Here is a 20,711-nt window from a genome sequence, read left to right on the forward strand (position 1 = left end):
GTGGAGCTAGCGAGTGACTAAGTACAGTTGCGTCAAAGTAAAGCGAGTGATTGCTCATGTTTCGATAGTTCGCTGTGGTGGGTTCGAGGGTGGGTGGGGGGAGCTTACGGGTGCGACACACAATATCGTTGTACATACACAGCGAGTACGATTACATTTAGATAGTTTAGTTTACAAAATTGATAGGTTGTTGGTTTTATTTTTGAGGTTGGGTTGAGAGCGGGAGAGAGAAATATACATAGAGAGAGAGATAGAGAGAGAGACTTGTAATTCGGTTGACATATTTAAGAGTTTTGTTTGGTTTTAACGAGAGCAAAATGGAAAGTTGCTTTTAGTCTTTTGTTTAATGATAACATTTTGATATAGTAGAAGGCGGGCGGCTGTACCTGGTATCTGTATTTTGTGTTGTCGTAGTTGTTGTTGTAACTGTTGTAGTTGTAGTTGTAGTTATTGTCGTGTTATCATTACGTCTACGAGTGGTACATGCCTTTACGGTTCGATCTCTACAAGACACGACCTGTGCGCATCATCGGGTGATCGGATGATCGTTTCACACATAAATCGGTAAAATCGTTATTTCGGTTTATCGGTTATCGATAATCGTTAATTTTCATAAAAGAAGCAAAACAAAAGCATAATTAAGTACATCAGTTACACAAGTTCGTCGCATATGGGTAATTAGCCATGATCTGAATCGAATTATTTATCTAGGGGCTTGGGAATTTCTTCAGGGGCTTATCCTATAGCCTACAGATCCACTGCTCTCTCATTGCAACTAGCACACAACCTCCCAGCTCAGCAAAGGCTACCAAATTTTTTTGTTTTGCCATTCCAGAAGCTTTACAACAACTTAACAACCATTCCCATGCAGCGCATATATTTTTAAGGAGTTGTGTATATGTTTTATGGTTGGGTATGTCGTGAGGTCAAAGCATAAAGAATAGCCGAACTAAATAAAAACTTACCAAATCAAATCCACAAAAAGAACTGAAATGAAATAAACATCAAAGGTGGGTATATCTATATAACTGCTATATTATTCCATCGGAATAGTAGTAGTAGAGTAGTTGGGTCTTACTTACGGATCTCAAATGTAATAAAAATAACTCAAAATCAACATATATTTAAGTACGTACAAGACTGTGTATATTCGTCATAAAAAACAAAAATTTTAAGCTTTAAGAGAGATATTTCTGGAGAGCGTCGTGATGGAAACACGGAGATTTGGAAAACGAAATGCAAATTACATCGGTTCAACTTATACGATAAATGGACAGGGGTTACTTAAGCGAGTACGAACGAAATACAAGTATAAATATAACTTAGGCGTAATTGTAAATCGTAAATTGTAAATTGTAAACATTCAAAGTCCATTGTCAATGCCTTACACAGCGATAAATACAACAGAGTTACTGGTTTTTCTTTTGGCTAAACGTGTGTAGTGCTGGCTAAGTATCGGTTCTTTACTCTGGACATGTTATCAAAGCAAAATTCCTTAGATATCGAAACGAAAAAAAAAAAACAACAAAAAAAGGGGGCAATAAATTAATACAAACAAATCAATGTCGGACAATTTAGCATTATTGAAATTATAAGCGATAGTTGGCCTTAGACTAGATAACGTTAAACGTAATTGAGTTTACATATAGATAAATATAGGCATCGGTGTAAATATGCTTGTCATGACTGTGGGGGTGGTGGTGTTTGTGTTCGAGTGGCTCTTGTGAGTTCTGTTTGCTGGTTGGTGGTTTGCGGTCTGTGGTCATTCGCCATTAACCATTCGCGACCTCCAACCTTGAGGCTAGACTAAAGGGCAAGTACAGTAGACGAACCAACTAACTAGATCGGTGCTGCGTACTCTAGATATGCTAGGGGCTATAGTTAGACTATATACGGTTCTAGGACAACGACGAAGACGACGGGGGGTCTAGGGGATCATTCATTCCATTCGATTCGATTCCATTCCATCCGATCAACTGGCTGTGGAATAGCTGTGCACCGAGGAGCCGCGCCCATCGTCGTCGAACTCGGCAATTACCTTCTTGAGGGCGGCGAGGACCTTGTCGGGCATGTGATCCTGCAGCATCACCGGCGAGATGAGCACCTCATCGAAGTCCGTGGAGTCGGCCCAGATGGCCTGGTAGACGGGTTCCCGATTCTTCAGCACATTTCTGCAAAATACACAAGGGTTTCAATGAAATAGTGAACTTTGGGGCTACTCATTATCATTTTTTTTAACTATTTTATCTACTCTAAAGAGTATTACGTAAATTCCTTCCAACTAAATTTCAATTGGGGGCCAATTCAGGTGTCACAGAAATCTCTTTTTATCTTTGGTTGCTTTAAATACATCAACAAAATTCTACTTTTCTACTTTATATGTAAAATTGATATTAGTAGTTATCTATTTGATTATTTAGAGAATGATTAATATTATAATAGAACATACGTATCTTTTATAAGCATAACAAGTTAGAATCAAAATATGAATTCGATTTATACGGTTTTTAAAACAAATATCTACATCATTTTTAAAAGGATTTCCATGACCCTGGGCTTAAAAGTATTTTTACTCTAATCTTCGGATCTAGAATCATGCTGGGGGATCGCAAACACAACTCATAAGGATCACAACTGATAATTCCGCCCCAGCTCATATACGAGAGCGAGAGAGGACGACAACGAGAGAAAGAGATAGGTTCTAAAGATCTCTTTACACAGCCTGGGATTTTTTTAATAATATCTTTAATTAAAGCTTAGATCGCGTAAAGAGACCTTGAGATGGGACGATGGGGCATGCACCGGTGACATTATTATCTCATGCAACAAAGATTAACCAAAACGGGATGAGGTGTGGAACTCTTCTAATGGATTAAATAGAACTATGGAATTGGAATTGGAATTCTCGGACTGCCACTAGTCAACACACAAACCAAACAAGCTAAGACACAGAGAAAGTGTGCGAAAGAGAGAGTGAGACAAAGACAAAGACAGATAAAGAGAGAGAGAGATAGAGGGCGAGCACAAGACACGGGCAGAGTGGGATAGACATATGTAGACAGAGAGAGACAGGAGAGATAGATAGAGACGGAGACAGAGACGAAGACAGAGATCGAGTTGAGTTACTGCAGCGCTGCTCAAGCTCTTCTTCTTTCAATCTTTCGGATGCGTGTGCTCGTATCTTTTATCTTTTATCTGTTATCTGTGTGCGTTGCAATCTGTGGATGTCGATGTGTCTATGTGTGCGATGTGGGTGGATGTGTCTGTGTGTGTGTGCCTACCTCCAACCACTGTCGTATTTTTGCCTGAAAAACATTTTGGTAACATTATTTTCTTTTCTCATTGACGGGTTTTTTTTTTTGGGGACTTTTGGGGGGGGACAAACAGAAATCGACCAAACACGTTCAGCAACACAAAACATAACGAAACAAGTGAAAACCAAACCATACCAATGGAAACGATAACACGGTAGTGAAAGTAGTCGCTCGAGAACTCCGCCGACCATAAAAAAAATCTCCCAAAATAAATCTTTCTGATATGATCTTAAAATAAGAAACTTTTCTTTAACAACCTACAACATTATTGATCCTAATAAAAGTTCATAAAACCTATAATTATTTTTTTTTAAATTGTTTCTGTTTTTAAGTCTTAATTTTGTTGTATTTTTGTATGTATTTTTTGTTAGGAAAAAATAGTTCCATAAATATTATACCGTCTAATATCGTCTAAATATCTACCGTCTCAAACTTTCTATACTTGCTTCAACTTGATCTTTAAAATGTAACAAATAGGTGTGAATAAAGTTTCTCTCACGCCAAGACAAATGGAATTTTATCATTTGAATATTCTTGAAATCGTATCTGTGGGAATCCTACACTCTCTGTACGTAATCGAGTTACAGCCAACGAAATGGGTCACTTGTGAACTTAATAATTGAAGCAGCACGTTCTGGCCATAAGTCACGTGGGAATGTCAATTGGTTGGACGACAAAGGGCCCGACCTCAATGGAGGGTTCAGTGCCCCCATACTTCCCCCACTTCGCACGATGACGAGATCATCATCTGTGTGAATCTGTATCTATACATGGTAAGCAAGCGAGGCAATCTACATATATTCGAAGCCCTGACGTCATTGGCAGTGAGTCAGTTGCGGATCAGCTTGACATTTCACTCCACTCCACTCTCACTTGGGCGATAAGCCCTGGTTATCGCACCCCAATTAGCACAGACCTTGGCCAGAGGCGGATCTCGGATCGCGAATCAAACACAAACACAAAAAAACATCAACAAATAAATCATGGTTTTTTGGGGTCAGGAGGTCGGTTTTTTGGGGTTGGGATCGCGAGATCTCAAGATCGAGGAGGAAACAAATGCGGATGCGTCCCAGCTGTCGCACTTATTTCCAGCTCGATTTCGATTCCGATTCCGGATTCGGGCTACTCACTCGTCGGGCTTGGGATGATGTCGCACAATGTGGATGATGCGACCGGGCGGATATAAGGGCTGGTGCAGGGTTAAAGCTATCGAGCTATCCGTGGGATGGGCGCTGGTCGAACGGGCAGTGCCGCGCTCCTAAAAATATAATAGATTATTAATACCCTGTAAATGGGGGGTTCCCTTTAAAAGGAGATAATTACCTCCTGGTACTGATTGATGTGCGTGTCCTGGCCGGACATGTTGACCACGGAAGTGGGCTCGGGTCCACAGCCACAGCAGATTACCGAACAGGAAATGGTCTTCCACTAAGGGCATTTACAAAACAAGGTTATAAAAAACATAAATCGCTGAATTTGTAACAGACATAAGAGAAAATATCAATATATCGATACTGTATCGATATTAAAATATTAATCGATAATTTAACGTTGTAATAAATCGATGTTCTTGTTTGAAATTAATGTGGAAAGGGGTTATCAAAAAATATAACCGATGAAATAAACATATAAGTTGAATAACATTTTTGGAATATTTGTTTATCGATACTTTAAATTTAAATCCGATATTTTCGATATTTAAAATATGAATATATATCAAACTTTTCGATATTTTTGATACATTCTTAAGAGTTATATTACAATCATGACAAACCTTGGGATCCACGCTGCGCTGAATGGCGTTGATGAGGTCCGCCCGCAGGGCTTCCATCTGATTGAGTCCGATGCGCGGCACCACGTCCTTGCCCAGCACCACCGAGGTGATGAACGACTTGGAGTACTCCACGGCGGGCATACTGTGGGAAAATACAGAAAATAGAGAAACCAAATGGAGGGCAAACTAAGCACCCACCTGAGCAGACCGCCGGGCGGGGAGTAGCTGAAGCACTGGAGCGTCGGATGCTCGGGCTTCAGGAGTATGGCAAGAATGGCCGCTGTGCCGGCGCCCAGCGAGTGACCCACGAGCACCAGGTCGAAGGTGTTCGTCTGGCGGTCGAGGTTCCGCTGCAGCGCCCTCTCGATGAGGTTCTCCTCCTGCAGCTTGTTGCGTATATAGATGGCCGCCTGCACCATGCCCTTGTGGCCCAGCCAATCGTCGCGCGGCGGCTGCAGCGGCAGGACCTCGCCCTCGGCATTCAGATCCGTGAGGATGTCCTTCATGCTCAGCGTGCCGCGTATGCTGATCACCACCGCCCGGTGCGTGTAGTCGATGGCCACGAAGAAGGGCGTCTCGCCCACGTCCACGTGGTAGGTGGCATACACGATGTCGATGTCGCCCAGCTGGAGCGTCTTCTTCAGCGCCGCATAGTTGCACAGACAGCAGTTGTCCTGGATGACCTCCGTATCATCGTTGCTGCCACAGCAGCAGCCGAAGCATCTGAAAGTATGGGGGAATCAGATAAGTTCAAGTTTTAAATCATTTAATTTATTATACCCAAAAAAATCTTTTTAATCTGATTTTAATGTAAGTCATTCACTAACTAACAATATTTCAATAAATTATATTATTTGGTCTTACATTTTGAAGCATTTTAAGAAAAAGTTATTGATATTATCGAAAGAAATTCTGTGAATTTAAATTGTAAAATAAATAAAGAAAATTCACATTAATTTCCTGCTACTTATAACAATTTCGTGCTGTTCAATCCGTTATAATAATAATAAATAATATTGGAATAATAAAAAAAAAAATTGTTTTCCTCTATGCATAAATTAAAGGATTTTTTCGGGTATAAAAACAAAGGGTGATAACCAATTAAAAACTGTTTGAATTTGTGATTATTTTTCTGTCATTTATCATTATTATGGGTATTTTAAAACTCCTACATTTTTTATGGTCACGTTTCCATTACCCACTACCCCCAAATCCTTATTCCCCATCCCTTGTACTCACTTCAGTTCCGGCACCAGGTGCCACATTTTGCTGCGATTGATGATGACGTACATGGGCCAGCCGTAGGCGCCCTGGGCAAAGTACATGTAGTGGATGACCGTCTGAAAGAAGTCGTAGTTTTTGGCATCGTTGAGTGCTAGGAACTGGGTCCGCTCCGTGATCGGTACGCCGCTGAGGAACTCGTAGGTGCCGTTCTTGCGCTGCCGCACGATGGCCTCGCGCTCCAGCCGCTGGAACTTGCGGAGCAGGACGAGTCCGGCCACCACATCCGAGGGCACCACGTCCAGTTCGCGGAAGAAGTCGCTCAGCAGGCGGGCGATGTCCGTGAACGAGTTGCGGTTGCGCTCCGAGGAGCCCATGCAGCAGAAGAGCAGGCGACAGCGATGGTCCCAGCTGTCCTGGTAGGCTCGCATCACTTTCCTGCGGGTTATTTGGGAGGTTAAAGGGATTATTTTTAAGGCTCCGATCGTAAGTTACAGCAAAAAATCAAACAGAAAAAATTAAAATTTTAATCCAATTTTTCAGAAAAAAAATACTTCGTTTTTTGACCGTAACAATGGAAATATTGATCCAAATATGGATTGTCATACCTTTCTGAACTCGTTATTAAATTTCTAATCGATTGGTATTTAAACCTGAACATTTTATTTTTTGGCAATTTTTCGCAAAAAATTATGATGTACCCCCTTATAAAAATATAAAAAATTGGCAAAAATTTTATTTGCTCAAAATCACATGGAAAGTGCTATGGATTTATTTGTTATTGTGTTATCTGTTTAAAACAATATGAATTGTTGGTGTAGGACCATTTTTGGCCAAGTTACAGCAAAAAAAAAGCAAAAGAAAAAATTCCAATTTTTTTCAAAAACCAAAATCCCGAATTTCTAAAATATTGTAATTATGTTGATACGTCAGGAAAACAAACAACTTAAAAAATTATCGAAAATATCGATAATGTCGATATTTTTAAAGCTCTATATGTTACGCACCTCTGCCGCCAATTGCGGTTCATACTGTTGCTCCGCTTGTAGTTGAACCGCGACTCCGTTTCGCGCATGGATCGCTGGTACTTCTTCATCTTCACCCAGGATCTTCCGGCTGCATCGAAGGTGCACCATATCGTGATGAGGGTGATCACCACCAGAGCCCAATTGCAGATGATGATGGCTATGGGGAAAAAATAGGGAAATATCCATTAAGGTTGGGATAAATAGTATAGCTATTATTTATAACTCTAAAAAAAGTATATTATACCTCAAACAATTCAAAACTTTTAATGCAGTTAATGAACAAAAACAAGTTAAGAAAATGTAATAAATTTCTAGTATGAAAATGGCAATTGCTCAAGTTATTTACATAATACAGGTTCCATTAAATCAAGCTTACAAGTTTGACAACTTGTTAAGAGTATTTATCTCATATGCATTCATAATGTACAGCACTTGGAAAGATAATCTTTAGCTGACAAGGTAAAACGCAATACTAAATGCATAAATAATCAATAAGTTATGGTTAAGGAAATTCATTAACTACAAATAAATAACTTCGACTAAGCTTACACTAAGGAAATATATAGAATATTTTTAATCAGCGTTAAATCTCACCTATGTAGACCTTTTTGGGATCATCGATGGGTGCGGTGGTGTAGTAATGCCCCAGCCAAACGGAGCCCACCCCCAGCCAGGCAATATCGAACAGTATTACCACTGAAATATGAATAAAATAATATTTAAAGTTTTCTTAGCAGTAAGAGTGGCAATATAACTCACAGCTCTTGAGATATATCCAGATGTTGATCGAGGTGCGCGCCTCGGCATCCAGAATACTGCCACGCATCGAGATCACACATATACCTATTTCTACACATATTGAAACTGCAAATGGGCAAAATCAAAAATCAAAACGGGAATGCCACTGAAATCAGAATTTTCGTACTTACAAAATAGTATCAACAAGTAGCCTATTAGATGATAGAACAATAATTTTATGCTTAAAATTCGTGTATTATACTCAAAGATAACCAACGAGACGCTAACAATCAGAAAACTATCACAATAATTACGATTTTCAGGAGTAGAAGAACAAGAAATATATTTATGAAGAATTAGGAGGTTAGGAGGATAATTGGTATGCAGATATTTACCATATAAAATGAATCGTCAGGAGAAATGCGCCCGGCACCACGAGATCATCAGAGCCCACAGACCAGCGACGTCTGAAGACCACAAGTCCAGGCATCTGAAAACGATGGAAAATAAATAAATAAGTTATTAAACTGAATTTTTTGATAGGCCAGCTGGTATTAGCGATAAGGATTGCAATCCAAACAATAAAAAAAACATAATTAACCTTGTTTAAAAATGAAATAGATTAGCTCTACTAAGAAATTGGCAATTCATAAATGTTTTACTGATAAATAAGCCATTGTAGATTAAGTAAGCAGAAATAAAGTTTTGAAAAAATAAAAAATTCAACACTGCGTATGAGTGATAATTGAATGAGTATGTGCCTTAAGATTATCGCTCATACGCAGCGTCTTACAAAAATACAAAAATGTATAAAGTATGTTTTAAATCTTTCAAATATAGAGACTTTTGCAACCTTGATATTCATTTAAGCCACCCAAGTTCGACGCAGCTGTTTGAAAATTGCGCGATATAAGCATCCAGCTTAGAGGGCAGATATCTTTGCTCTTGGCGTTTTGTGAGCTGCTGCTCCAAATTAGAATACCCCCACCCCTCCGCTCCCTCTGGTAAATCAGGGGCAGCCCTAGCAGTGTTCAAATGCTAACTGGTAGTACAGTCATGCCTGCATGCAAATATGCAAAGCCAACGACTTTGGACAGCTTAAGGTTCCGCAACCACCCACTGAAACCTCCACCCCCCTTCTTCAACCAGTGCAATGTAAAGCAAAGCATAATCAGGGTTAGACATGGGCAGGGCGTTCTAGAAAGGGGGGCAAATAAAACTACATGGAAAGAAACACAACAAGATTTTCCCCTACCATCATTTCTAACTTATATTTTCCCAGTTCACAACACTGTTCTCCCATTTGCAACTGTGCAACACTGTGGTGATATTTCTACATTTTATTAACCAATTTTGGATTATTATAACTGCACACAGAAACTGTTTATTAAGCACTCATTGTGATTGTATAGTTTGTAAGCTTTGTTTTAAGCTTCTCAACACTTTGCTCACATAAGCAATTATACAACACTGTTGTGCTATCTATAGACCAGATATTTATCTGCTTTTAAAAATTTACAAATATTTTATTATAACACATTTAACATTCTACAAATCCCTAGATTTTCCTTTGATTTTCTCTATTGACATTTATTCCGGTGATATTTTCTCTGCGTGCAACAACTTGTTGTTGGGGGTGTGAGCCTCAATGTTCGGGATAGCCCACCATAATCGCTGGCTTGACATTGCATCGGGGTCCGATAAGGCGGGCCTAACATGGGATTCGTACAAGGGAATGCATACCGATATTTGCATATCCGGACTGGGATTAACCAGACTTGCTAATGACGCCAAGACATGAACACACACACTGTGTGAATACTATCAGGCACGAAAGTGCCAAGCCAAATGATTCATGGCCTTTATAGTCTTTATCGGTGCCATAATCAATACTAAACGCCAAAGTTCACTTGTGCCAAATCACCATTAGGTATTACATTTCCGAAAGTTTTCGCCATTGCCTTATTTATAGACTTCTGGGGGCCCCGAGACAGCTTGCTAAATATGTAGGTTTACGAGCTCAGTCAATATAAACATAAACAAGCGCGTAATAAACTTGTTGAGTGCCTTAACTAGAACCGAATATCTATTGATCTATATATGCCAGCAATTACCTTGAAAATCGGAACTTTTACAATGCAAAATAATGCTTATATCTCATAATACAAACTACCTATGGTTGTTTGTACATATATGTACAACTATTTAAAATCAATTAGTAGGCTCTTATTATTTCCGAGTGTTATAACCAGAGTCATCGAGTAATCATTGAATAAATACAATTAGCCTATCCATTAAAATGTAATTTTCATATTACACATAGAGATTGGCTACGATTTATTGGTTTTACATACCCAAGTCAAACAATATTGCCTGTGTATGATAGAAAATCGCAATATGTATAAACAAGCTGTAAAATCAACAAAGGAAATTGGGAACAGGGTTTGAAAATGCTTCAAATATTTACTGTATAAAATAAAAGTCAAAGTTTTTTCCTATTAATATACCACATTTAGCAGCTTCGGGAAACATTTAAGAAAATATATTTTCCTTTGATTTTTGAGAATTTTGTGGGTTTTATATTGTTTATATGGATGTGGAATTTGTAAATTTCTGTGTAGTAGGCTAAATAATGACTGACAGCTAAATAGTAGACTGCAGTCGTTGAATCTTGGCAAGTAAAACAAAGAAGACTTGATACTTGGGAAGGAAAAGATTTTAAGCCTATAGGTTACTATCGTAATATAATAAAAGTAATATTTTTCAATAAAGAATATAGTTAGAATCTTTTGTAAAAAGTCTAAACTAATTTATGAATTATTGTAAATTCTCTTCAGTAAATGAAGAGATTATAAATTTTGTTGTTCCACTAACTAGTTAAGCCTCAATTTCTGTACACTTCAGTCTTAATTTCTGCTGGGTAATCGTTCATTAAATAGCTAAGTCGCAATCCCAGTACCCTTCGATCTTAATTACAACATATTGCATTCTTCCATTAGGAACGAAACGCCGTGATTGGTGATTTAAAATGCTGACCTTTCTGGAGATGCTCCGTTCTCTCGCTCTTTTGTCATTTTTAAGGGCACTATTTGGCGACAGATTTCATTGCTGCAATATTTATCATCTTCCCGACAAGCTTAAAGTTCAAGCTGTGCAATTTCAAGGCCATAGATCCCAGTGACAGTTCTTATCGGCAAACATTTACCTTTCGGGGCGACCATCAAGGCGAAATAGCAAAGGTGAAGCGACCGAAAGCTCCAAAGGCCCGACGACATTGCCATTGGCCCCGCTGAACTTTGCCCCACAACGACGACGACAATGGACGCGGACGCCACTGTGACGATGTCGATGTGGATGACGAGCCATGATTTTGCATTTATTTGCACACCATTCAGCCATTTCCCATTTGTCCGTATTTCGTATTCCGTAGTCCGTATGGCCAATGAGCCATGATATGGAATATGGAACCGGGGGCACGGACAGAACAGCAGAAAGAACAATGACGAAGAAGCCGCTGGCAACTCGAAAACCCATTAGACCAACTGCAGGTATGTATGGTCATTATATGTAAACCCCACTCTCTTCTTTTCTTTTCCTCACTTTTTTTTGCACTGGGAAAAATTCACAGAAAAAAAAACAGTTCACCAAGAATGCAATTGAAGCCGGGGAAGAATAGTTCAAAATATACCAGAAAAATACTAGAAAAGTGTGGTAGTAATTTAATACTAAATATTATAAAGTTCTTGTTTTGTAGGTTGAATTGTATACCGAAATTTATTACTCATCTTATAAAGATAATTTTTTAACTGAAGTTCAATTGCAACATTGATCTAATAAATCTAAACATAATTTATTCAAGTGTAGTGTGAAAACCACGCAGCTGTCGAAGAAGCCGTAATGCCGTAATGGGGCAAGGGCAGAGTAATTGATGGCAATTACTCTTTTGTTCTGTCTCCGTCATATATCGCAGCGCATTCAATTATTCAGTTATTGCCATTATAAATGATGATAATTCCTGTCACGGTTATTGGCTGAATAATGATCCGTAGTTTGCTTATTTCGCACCAATTTTTGATTAGATTCCGGTGCTGCAGAGTTCGTGGTCCCAATAAATCACACATCACACACCTGGATCGTTCTTTTATTTTGTGGACCGCGGTCTGGAAACCTGGGAAACCGGGAACCCGCACTCGATAAGATAGTCCAGTCCCCCAATGCAGGCAACTTATCTATCTTAACCAAAGGGGGCGATGTACGAACAGGTGACATGCACTCGAATCAACAAATTGCCCCGATATCATCAGCATGGGGGAGTGAAAAAAGGGGACTGCGGACTGGGGAATCCGTGGTAAACAGCCTTGATGGCTGCAATTAACAACTGGATTTATGATAAGCCATTAAAGCCATTTACCAAAAGTATGTTTTCGGTGCAGAAATCAATTGAGTATTCCAGCGAATTGCCATTGCTCATTGATTTGGGAGGGCTATGAAATCAACAACATCAGCATCTTTTATTTAACAAATATTTAAAATGAAATCCGATTTCCAGGGAAAAGTGTTTACTTAATCCTTTTATTGCAATTTAACTTGAAATCAAATCAATATAAACATCAGAATCAATTAGCTCAACGAAACGAATTTATTCCCTTAATTCAATTACGGAGTTCAAAATTCATATCGAAATTGTCAGAACTTCTGTGCACTTTTAAATGTCAGAATATTTGTAACTTTTACGCCTTGTGACAGATTAATTGCAATTGAGTTCAAGTTTATGCCATTTGTAAGATAATAATTGAAAAAGACGTGGCTGGGGACTATTTTCATTTCGATAAAGTAATGCAAGATTTATTCCAAAAGCTTTTACTATAAAAGTAGCCCAATTGAATTTAATACATAAATATCTTATACATATTTATTTATTTGTATTTACATTTATTTCTTTATTTGTATTTTTTTTTTGTTTACTTATATTTCTTTATTACCAATATATTTTTATTTATTTTTTTTTATTTAGTTTTTTATTTATTATCCCAAATCCAAACCTCATTTTCCGTTTTCGGCATACTCTGACAATATTTTCAATAAGGCTTTCACAGGGCAAAAGGCAAATTTCTGAAAGAAAACTACTAAATTCAAAATTAAACCCCTAACTCCCTAGCTCAATTATGGTCAAGGTTGTGGAGGACATCTTCGGGATTGCGACCAATCCGTTCACGAAGCAGGCACAGGTCGTTCGTCGCTACACCATCACCAACACCAATCGCCTCTCGGTCTCGGTCATCCAACTGGGGGCCACCATTCAGAGCATCCAGGCGCCGGATGCCTATCACCAGCTATCGGATGTGGTCCTCGGATTCGACGATGTAGCGGGATATGTAAAGTACCGGAACTACAAGTTCGGTTGCACTCTGGGCCGAGTCACGGATGTGGTGGGCAACGGTGAGTTCATCATGGACGAGCGACGTGTGATCGTGTCGAAGAATCTGGGCCAGAAACACCAGATGAACGGCGGCTTCGTGGGCTTCGATCAGGTCATTTGGGATCTGTATATGAAGCGACCCGATGGAGTGACCCTGCGGCACGTTTCGCAGGATGGCCACGAGGGTTATCCCGGCAGCCTGGTCACACTAATTCACTTCACCATCGACGACGACAATCGATTCTTCATACGCATCGAGGGCAAAACCAACCAGACGACGCCGGTGAACATATCCAATCATATTTACTTCAATCTGGCAGGTCAAAGTACCGGGATCAAGGGTATATTCGATCATCAGATCAATATTGAGGCCATGGAAACCATGGAGACTTCAGGAGGCGACGGACTGCCAACGGGTCGATTTAGGAGCGTCAATGATTCCGTTTACGACATCCGATTGCCGGTCTTCATGGGCGATCGAGTGCGACAGTTCGAGGAGCGACCGGTGAAGGGCTACGATGTGTGCTATGCCCTCGACAAGGAGTTCGATTCGAATGTAACCCGCTATGTGGGCCGCTTTCTGCATCCCGAGTCCGGAAGATTCATGGAGATCTTCAGTAACCAGCCAAGTGTTAAATTCTCCACCGCCAATAACTTCCCACAGGATTCACTGGGCGAGGAGCCGATTTTGGGCAAGAAATGCACCCGCTATTGGCAGCATTGTGGCTTCAGTTTGCAGCTATTGAACTATCCCGATGCTGTCAATCAACCGGATTTTCCACGCATCTTCATCAATCCGGGGGAGCATTATTTCCATGAAACCATCTATTATTTTGGCGTTCAGGAATCGTGGAAATGTTGTGCCGATCCCGAGGAGCTTGAGGCCCTGGGCGAAGAACCACTGAGAAGGCCGACTGCCTAGCTGGGCTGTTTGAGAAGCGCGGAGAAGGGCGCTTTTGGCAAATTCCCATGACAGGTATTTGACTGTGATTGATTTGGGTTTATGTGAACCAAATTTCAAGGGACATGTTTAGTTTAAAGTATTATGTAATTCCTTTTCAAGTAAATTTTTTAATTAAGAACTAGTGCTTTTCTCTTTATTTCATAATTAAGAGCTTTAGCTTTGGTAAATGGTCAGGAACTTGCGCTCGTGTGGTTAATTCAACTGTATTTATGCCAATAAATGTTCCACATTTCCTGGAAATTCGTGGCGTAACAAGTGCTTGTGAAGGCCAAATGGGGAAATGCCCTCGACCATTCAGCATTCAGCACATTATCAATTTTTGGCCGCCTCGCTGGGGGAGGAAAAAGGAAAACTGAATGGCTAAATGTTTTCTACGAATGAATAAAACAATCAAAGCATTGGCAAATATATAGATGTATCTTCGGTTCAGATGAAAGATTTGCAAGGCAACAGCAAACGCACTTGGCCCGCAGGAAACTCGTCGCTTATAGAGCTTATAAAGCCCATGGAGCGACCCTCGAACATGAATATGCGGCTAATGGGGCATCTGGCACGTTTTTTGGATTGGATCGATTGGAAATGTAACCTGATGTTTTGTGTACCCCAGATTGTTGACTGTTTGCTTTTCGGTAATACTAAATTTAGCAGCGCCGCTTGCGAATCCATTTACTTAAAGTCTATAAAAAGCGAACGCCACACCAGCGGATGGGAAATGGGGAATGGGAGTATCGATCTAAATTTAGATGCTTTGGACCGCTGGTGTGTTGGTGTGCTGGGTGTTTAGTGGCGCTATGGGACCGTTTTCCGTTTTTCGCATATTTCGCAATTCGCAATTGAATTTCCCATCTCTCCAGCTTTTGTCGCCTGCAATTTGGAATAAATTATTCGCATTTTAGCCCGTTTTTGGGGACGAGGCACAAAGGTAAATGGGCACAAACACACTCACTCGTTGAAGGAAACTGCAGTTTGCCCCCGGGGGTTAATTGCACTGCCCCCTGCTTCCGCCCATTTTAGCTTTTTACTTTTTACTTTCAACTCTCCCCTCGCCGCCGTTTATGAATAACTTTATAAACCCAGGCCGTACTCTCTGATTGCGGTTTCCACTTCCTTTTAGCCATATTATATAGTTTCAGCATTCGCGTGACGTGCTCCCTTCCAAGCAATTAAAAAAAAAGCTGGTCCCAAAAAAAAAAGAAAAAACCTACGAAGGGATATGCACTTTAAGAAAATATTACCAGGTAAAATCAGATACCGAAAATAACAGTTAAATTTGTTTTATTTTAAAGAACTGCTGGGATTGTTATTTATTTTGGTGTACCATTTGTTCTCCGAATTTTCTTTGTGGGCATAAGTAAAAAGAGTGATATCAAAAAAAAAGTAGGTTCAAAAATAATATTTTTAAAATAACAGTTTATATATTAAAAAAATAAATATAAAGAAAATACATCTTTAAGGTCAAATGATATTTAAATTATCGTTTTAAATTAAAAAAAATTTTCCAAAAAAATAAAAAAAATTGTACTTTCCTAGACAAATTTTTCTGAATGTTTGTCAAGGGTGTCGACCAGGTCGACCGGACGAAGGGGTGGGTCAGGTCTTTGGCTGGGTTGGTGGTATGGAAAACAGCGAGCCTGCGCTTTGAGAAAGGTAAACACACATATAGGAGCCCGCCCGGCTGTTCGGGGGTTCTAATGAGGGGGTTTTTCAGCATTTTCGCCAACGAGCCGCTAATGTTACGCCCAGCCCCTCGAATTGAGTTCTTTTATTTTTTTCTTGGGACTGGTGGTCAGGTATAACACATACATATATGACACACTCACAGCCGCCGGTTTAGTGGGCCAAGAAAAGGTAAATAACAAGCGATAGAAACTAGTCACACGTTTTATTTTAATTGCACTTTAAGTTCAATGTCCCGAATTTTATTCCTTTCTTATTATTTCGTTTGATATATAATTTTCATTAATTATAATATTATTTGAAGTTGTAAAGCTTTAAAATCCTAAAATTAAATTCTTCTAAATTACGTCATATTTTAATCATTATTCATTATCAACTAAACGATGATTCATAGTAAACTATTCTATTTATGTCTCGCATTGTAATCTCTACCAAAAACGAAAACAATTTAAATGCCTTCAGTTGGTTAATCTACATTTTGCAACATTTATTTTTGTAAATTGAACTTAATAGCATTGAAGCTGATTAGTAAATGGATTTTAATCATTGGGTTCCAAAATAACAATCTCTTTTGAAAATAAATTTATAAAGTACCTATAAAATCTTTAGTTTTTAGTCTTATATAGGTACCAAAAATAATTTTCTTGTATTTAATTTAAGAAATTAATTAGTAACTCAGGCAGCTTTCGAGTGACCCAAATTCAGGACTTTTGTGTAACGGCAATCACGACGTATCGCATAGTAGATCTATGACACCGATGTCTCTGTCAATATAGCACATCGGTGGCTGATTGACAGCCCCATCACTAGCACCATTCATTATCCATCACTCCGGCGTGGCAAAGCCTTTTGTGTTATTTGTTGCAATAGGATCAGAATCGCACAAAGGCCCAACCCCCGACAAAGTTATGCACGATATGATATACACACATCAACCATATAAACATACTATGCTTTGCCACATACACATATATCTTTTATATGGCGGGCATATCCTTTGTCTGTAGGTGAAATGCGTTGGCGGAGGAAAAGTGGAAAAGCGGTTGGGAAAACTAGGGAAACTGGGGGGTCGCGTCATAAAAACAATGTCATCACAAGGCAGCGTGTCGGACGGAAATCAACTAAAAGGCCAATGCCAGCAGCACTCTGAAGAGCCGGTGCGAGAGAGAGAGGGAAAATGAGTAGGAGAAAGAGATGGCAAGTGTGGGAGAGAGCAGGATGGAGATAGGGCCCAACGGCAGCGGCAAAAGTTGCGGCAGGAACCAACGAAGGAACAAGAACAAAAACAAAAACCAAAAGAAAGTTTTATGACAATAATGACGAGTCCCGTTTAATGACGATAAAGATAAAGGCGATGATGTGGATGAGAATGAGGATATATCGGGCATAAACGCGAGCACATATAAAATATAGCGTTGCATATGACAAAGCGTACACTTCAAATTTAAGTAGAGCGGATTTTAGTAAATTTTGGGCCTAGAGTTCGAGCCTCATAAAAAATTTTAGTTTTTAAATGTATCTTTAAATCTGGGGTTCTTACAAATAATATTGCTTATATCATTAGTTATTCATATGTATTTAATTGATACTATCTAGAGTTCTAGAGTTCGTGCATTCAAAAAAAAAAGAATTTGTTTTTTACTTAGACTTATACTTCTTGAAATTTGTAAAATAAATATTCAAAATATTTTTCCCTCAAAAATTAATAACTATGCCGTATTTAAAATGCTATAATAACTCGAATATTCTTAACAAATAATCAAGTAAGCATGTATGTTTTATCGTGAACCTTTAACCCAAATACCTTTTAAGCTGGCATTTTGATTAAACTAATAAAATATACCAAAGAAGTGCATGAGAATGCTTTAGACTAAAGCGAATTTCGGAAAGCTATTCAGTTTTATTTGCAAAGTTGTGGCACAACTGAAAAATGAGACTATAAACAAGGCAACGAATAGCCATCCTTCTCGGTCGCTTTTCAGTTCGTTTAGTTTGGGTTGCTGCTGCTTTTGATGACAGGGCAAAAAAAAAATGGAGAAGCAAGGGAGGAATGCTGTTCATTTGACATTTTTAACCAATTTCCAGTGTGAGTGGTTTTTCATATACTAGAAGAAGATTGGAGTCACAACAAACAAGCTGGATAATTTGGCCCCCCTCTCTGGATTTTGTGAGAGCTTTTCATTGCTTTGCATCTTTAATTTCTTTTGCCCGCCTTCTTCGTTTTTTTATTTTTTTTTATCGCATTTCGGTATTTATGTATTATATCTAATGGAATGTGGCAAAAGCAAGAAGAAAAAAAGAAGGCGGAAAAGGAGGAAAAGTCGGAAAAGGATGGAAAATGGTAGCGGGACAAAGATAAAGGGCAAGCAGGAAACACGCAAGGAATTCTGCTGCCAGCTCTGGATTTTTGGCCCCAAAAAAGAAGGAGTTACAGCATATATACACACATACATAAATTAAAACAATGTCGGCCCTAGACTTCCAAAATTTAATTAGGGGTTTTCTACCATTTATTTATAGCCCAACGAGGAGCAATACAAAGTGCCACAGTGATAGCTGACTTTAAATAAATAGAAAGAGCGCTTTTTTCATAACATTTTTTACACAGCATAGATTAATATGTGCATAAAGTTAGCAATGCAACTTTTGAAAATGCAAATTTTTTTCTATCGACAATTTGCCGTTATTTATCCGTAAATTATTCGTGAAAGAAAAAAATTTGCCGCTCAATTATTTTTAAAATTATGAGATGTTCTGCTAAGTTGATATCAACTTAGCAGAACACCCCCACTAAAGTTCAAAATTTCCAAAATCTTTTTTAATGGGAATTTGCCGTTATTTTGCCGTAAATTATTCGTGAAAGAAAAAATTTAGTTGCTCTTGTTTTAACATTTTTTTTAAAAAAAAACATAGTTGTTCTGCTAAGTTGATATCAACTTAGCAGAACACCCCCACTAAAGTTCAAAATTTCCAAAATCTTTTCTAATGGGAATTTGCCGTTATTTATCCGTAAATGATTCGCGAAAGAAAAAATTTTGTTGCTCTTGTTTTAACATTTTTTTTTTAAAACACATAGTTGTTCTGCTAAGTTGATATCAACTTAGCAGAACACCCCCACTAAAGTTCAAAATTTCCAAAATCTTTTCTAATGGGAATTTGCCGTTATTTATCCGTAAATGATTCGCGAAAGAAAAAATTTAGTTGCTCTTGTTTTAACATTTTTTTTTTTAAAAAACATAGTTGTTCTGCTAAGTTGATATCAACTTAGCAGAACACCCCCACTAAAGTTCAAAATTTCCAAAATCTTTTCTAATGGGAATTTGCCGTTATTTATCCGTAAATGATTCGCGAAAGAAAAAATTTTGTTGCTCTTGTTTTAACCTTTTTTTTAATAATAGTTGTTCTGCTAACATATGTATGTACAACGCGGACGGTAGCAGAGCTCTGCTGACGTCGACGTCAAATGTGTAAAATTCCCGCGAATTCTGCGTCCTGGAGGTTTATTAATTTCTGCAGTGAGTCTGAGTCAATATTATTTACAGAATTACACATAATCAAAAGTTAAAAATTTTAAACATGAAAAATGGATGTTGCTTCTCACAGAAGCAGAATTCGCGGAAACTGTACACATTTGACGTCGACGTCAGCAGAGCTCTGCTACCGTCCGCGTTGTACATACATATGTTAGCAGAACAACTATTATTAAAAAAAAGGTTAAAGCAAGAGCAACTATTTTTTTTCTTTCGCGAATCATTTACGGATAAATAACGGCAAATTCCCATTAAAAAAGATTTGGGAAATTTTGCACTTTAGTGCGGGTGTTCTGCTAAGTTGATATCAACTTAGCAGAACAACTATGTTTTTTAAAAAAAAAAATGTTAAAACAAGAGCAACTAAATTTTTTCTTTCGCGAATCATTTACGGATAAATAACGGCAAATTCCCATTAGAAAAGATTTTGGAAATTTTGAACTTTAGTGGGGGTGTTCTGCTAAGTTGATATCAACTTAGCAGAACAACTATGTTTTTTAAAAAAAAAAATGTTAAAACAAGAGCAACTAAATTTTTTCTTTCACGAATAATTTACGGCAAAATAACGGCAAATTCCCATTAAAAAAGATTTTGGAAATTTTGAACTTTAGTGGGGGTGTTCTGCTAAGTTGATATCAACTTAGCAGAACATCTCATAATTTTAAAAATAATTGAGCGGCAAATTTTTTTCTTTCACGAATAATTTACGGATAAATAACTGCAAATTGTCGATAGAAAAAAATTTGCATTTTCAAAAGTTGCATTGCTAACTTTATGCACATTAGATTAATGCTTAGAATAGTTTCGCATCCACTCACTTTTGTAGAAAACAAGAGAGAACGCTATAGTCGGGTGCCCCGACTATCAGATACCCGTTACTCAGCTAAAGGGAGTGCGAAAGAGATGGAGAAAAACTTTGATCCGCCGTAACTTTTTAACGAATGGTCCGATTTAAAAAATTTCTTCTACATTTCGATAGGTATTGATAAACACAATAAAACTGCATTTTTACTTTTCCAAAATATTGAAATTTTTAAAATCGTATA

At 38.4% G+C, this 20,711-nt stretch overlaps 2 protein-coding genes across 8 annotated transcripts in view; one reads left to right on the forward strand and one right to left on the reverse strand.

Moving 5' to 3' along the window:
• Positions 1–20,711, reverse strand: part of inaE (inactivation no afterpotential E) — a 32,231-nt gene that overhangs the window by 2,501 nt on the left and 9,019 nt on the right. The window contains exons 3-15 of one of the 7 annotated variants that reach the window (XM_017137594.3): positions 8,471–8,565; positions 8,267–8,373; positions 8,097–8,201; positions 7,932–8,033; positions 7,317–7,494; positions 6,328–6,747; positions 5,287–5,811; positions 5,089–5,230; positions 4,638–4,742; positions 4,445–4,572; positions 3,282–3,305; positions 2,039–2,171; positions 387–517 (exon numbers count right to left, since the gene is read on the reverse strand). In XM_017137594.3, the coding sequence (XP_016993083.3) occupies positions 387–517; positions 2,039–2,171; positions 3,282–3,305; positions 4,445–4,572; positions 4,638–4,742; positions 5,089–5,230; positions 5,287–5,811; positions 6,328–6,747; positions 7,317–7,494; positions 7,932–8,033; positions 8,097–8,201; positions 8,267–8,373; positions 8,471–8,565 (2,195 nt within the window). Of the gene's footprint in view, positions 1–11; positions 518–1,103; positions 2,172–3,281; positions 3,306–4,444; positions 4,573–4,637; positions 4,743–5,088; positions 5,231–5,286; positions 5,812–6,327; positions 6,748–7,316; positions 7,495–7,683; positions 7,790–7,931; positions 8,034–8,096; positions 8,202–8,266; positions 8,374–8,470; positions 8,566–20,711 lie in introns of those variants that run through there. The other 6 variants (XM_017137591.3, XM_070218513.1, XM_017137595.3 and 3 more) reach the window with 6 other exon arrangements.
• On the forward strand, positions 13,148–14,576 carry LOC108054560 (galactose mutarotase). The gene has a single exon (XM_017137596.3). The coding sequence runs from the start codon at positions 13,241–13,243 to the stop codon at positions 14,414–14,416; it is 1,176 nt and encodes a 391-aa protein (XP_016993085.2). The 5' UTR covers positions 13,148–13,240; the 3' UTR covers positions 14,417–14,576.

This window comes from Drosophila takahashii, chromosome X, assembly GCF_030179915.1.
Source record: "Drosophila takahashii strain IR98-3 E-12201 chromosome X, DtakHiC1v2, whole genome shotgun sequence".
In the NCBI taxonomy this organism is placed as follows: Eukaryota; Metazoa; Arthropoda; class Insecta; order Diptera; family Drosophilidae; genus Drosophila; species Drosophila takahashii.

Bases quoted from the DNA above. Each gene is read 5' to 3' on its own strand.
- LOC108054560 (XM_017137596.3), top strand. From the start codon at position 13,241: ATGGTCAAGGTTGTGGAGGACATCTTCGGGATTGCGACCAATCCGTTC.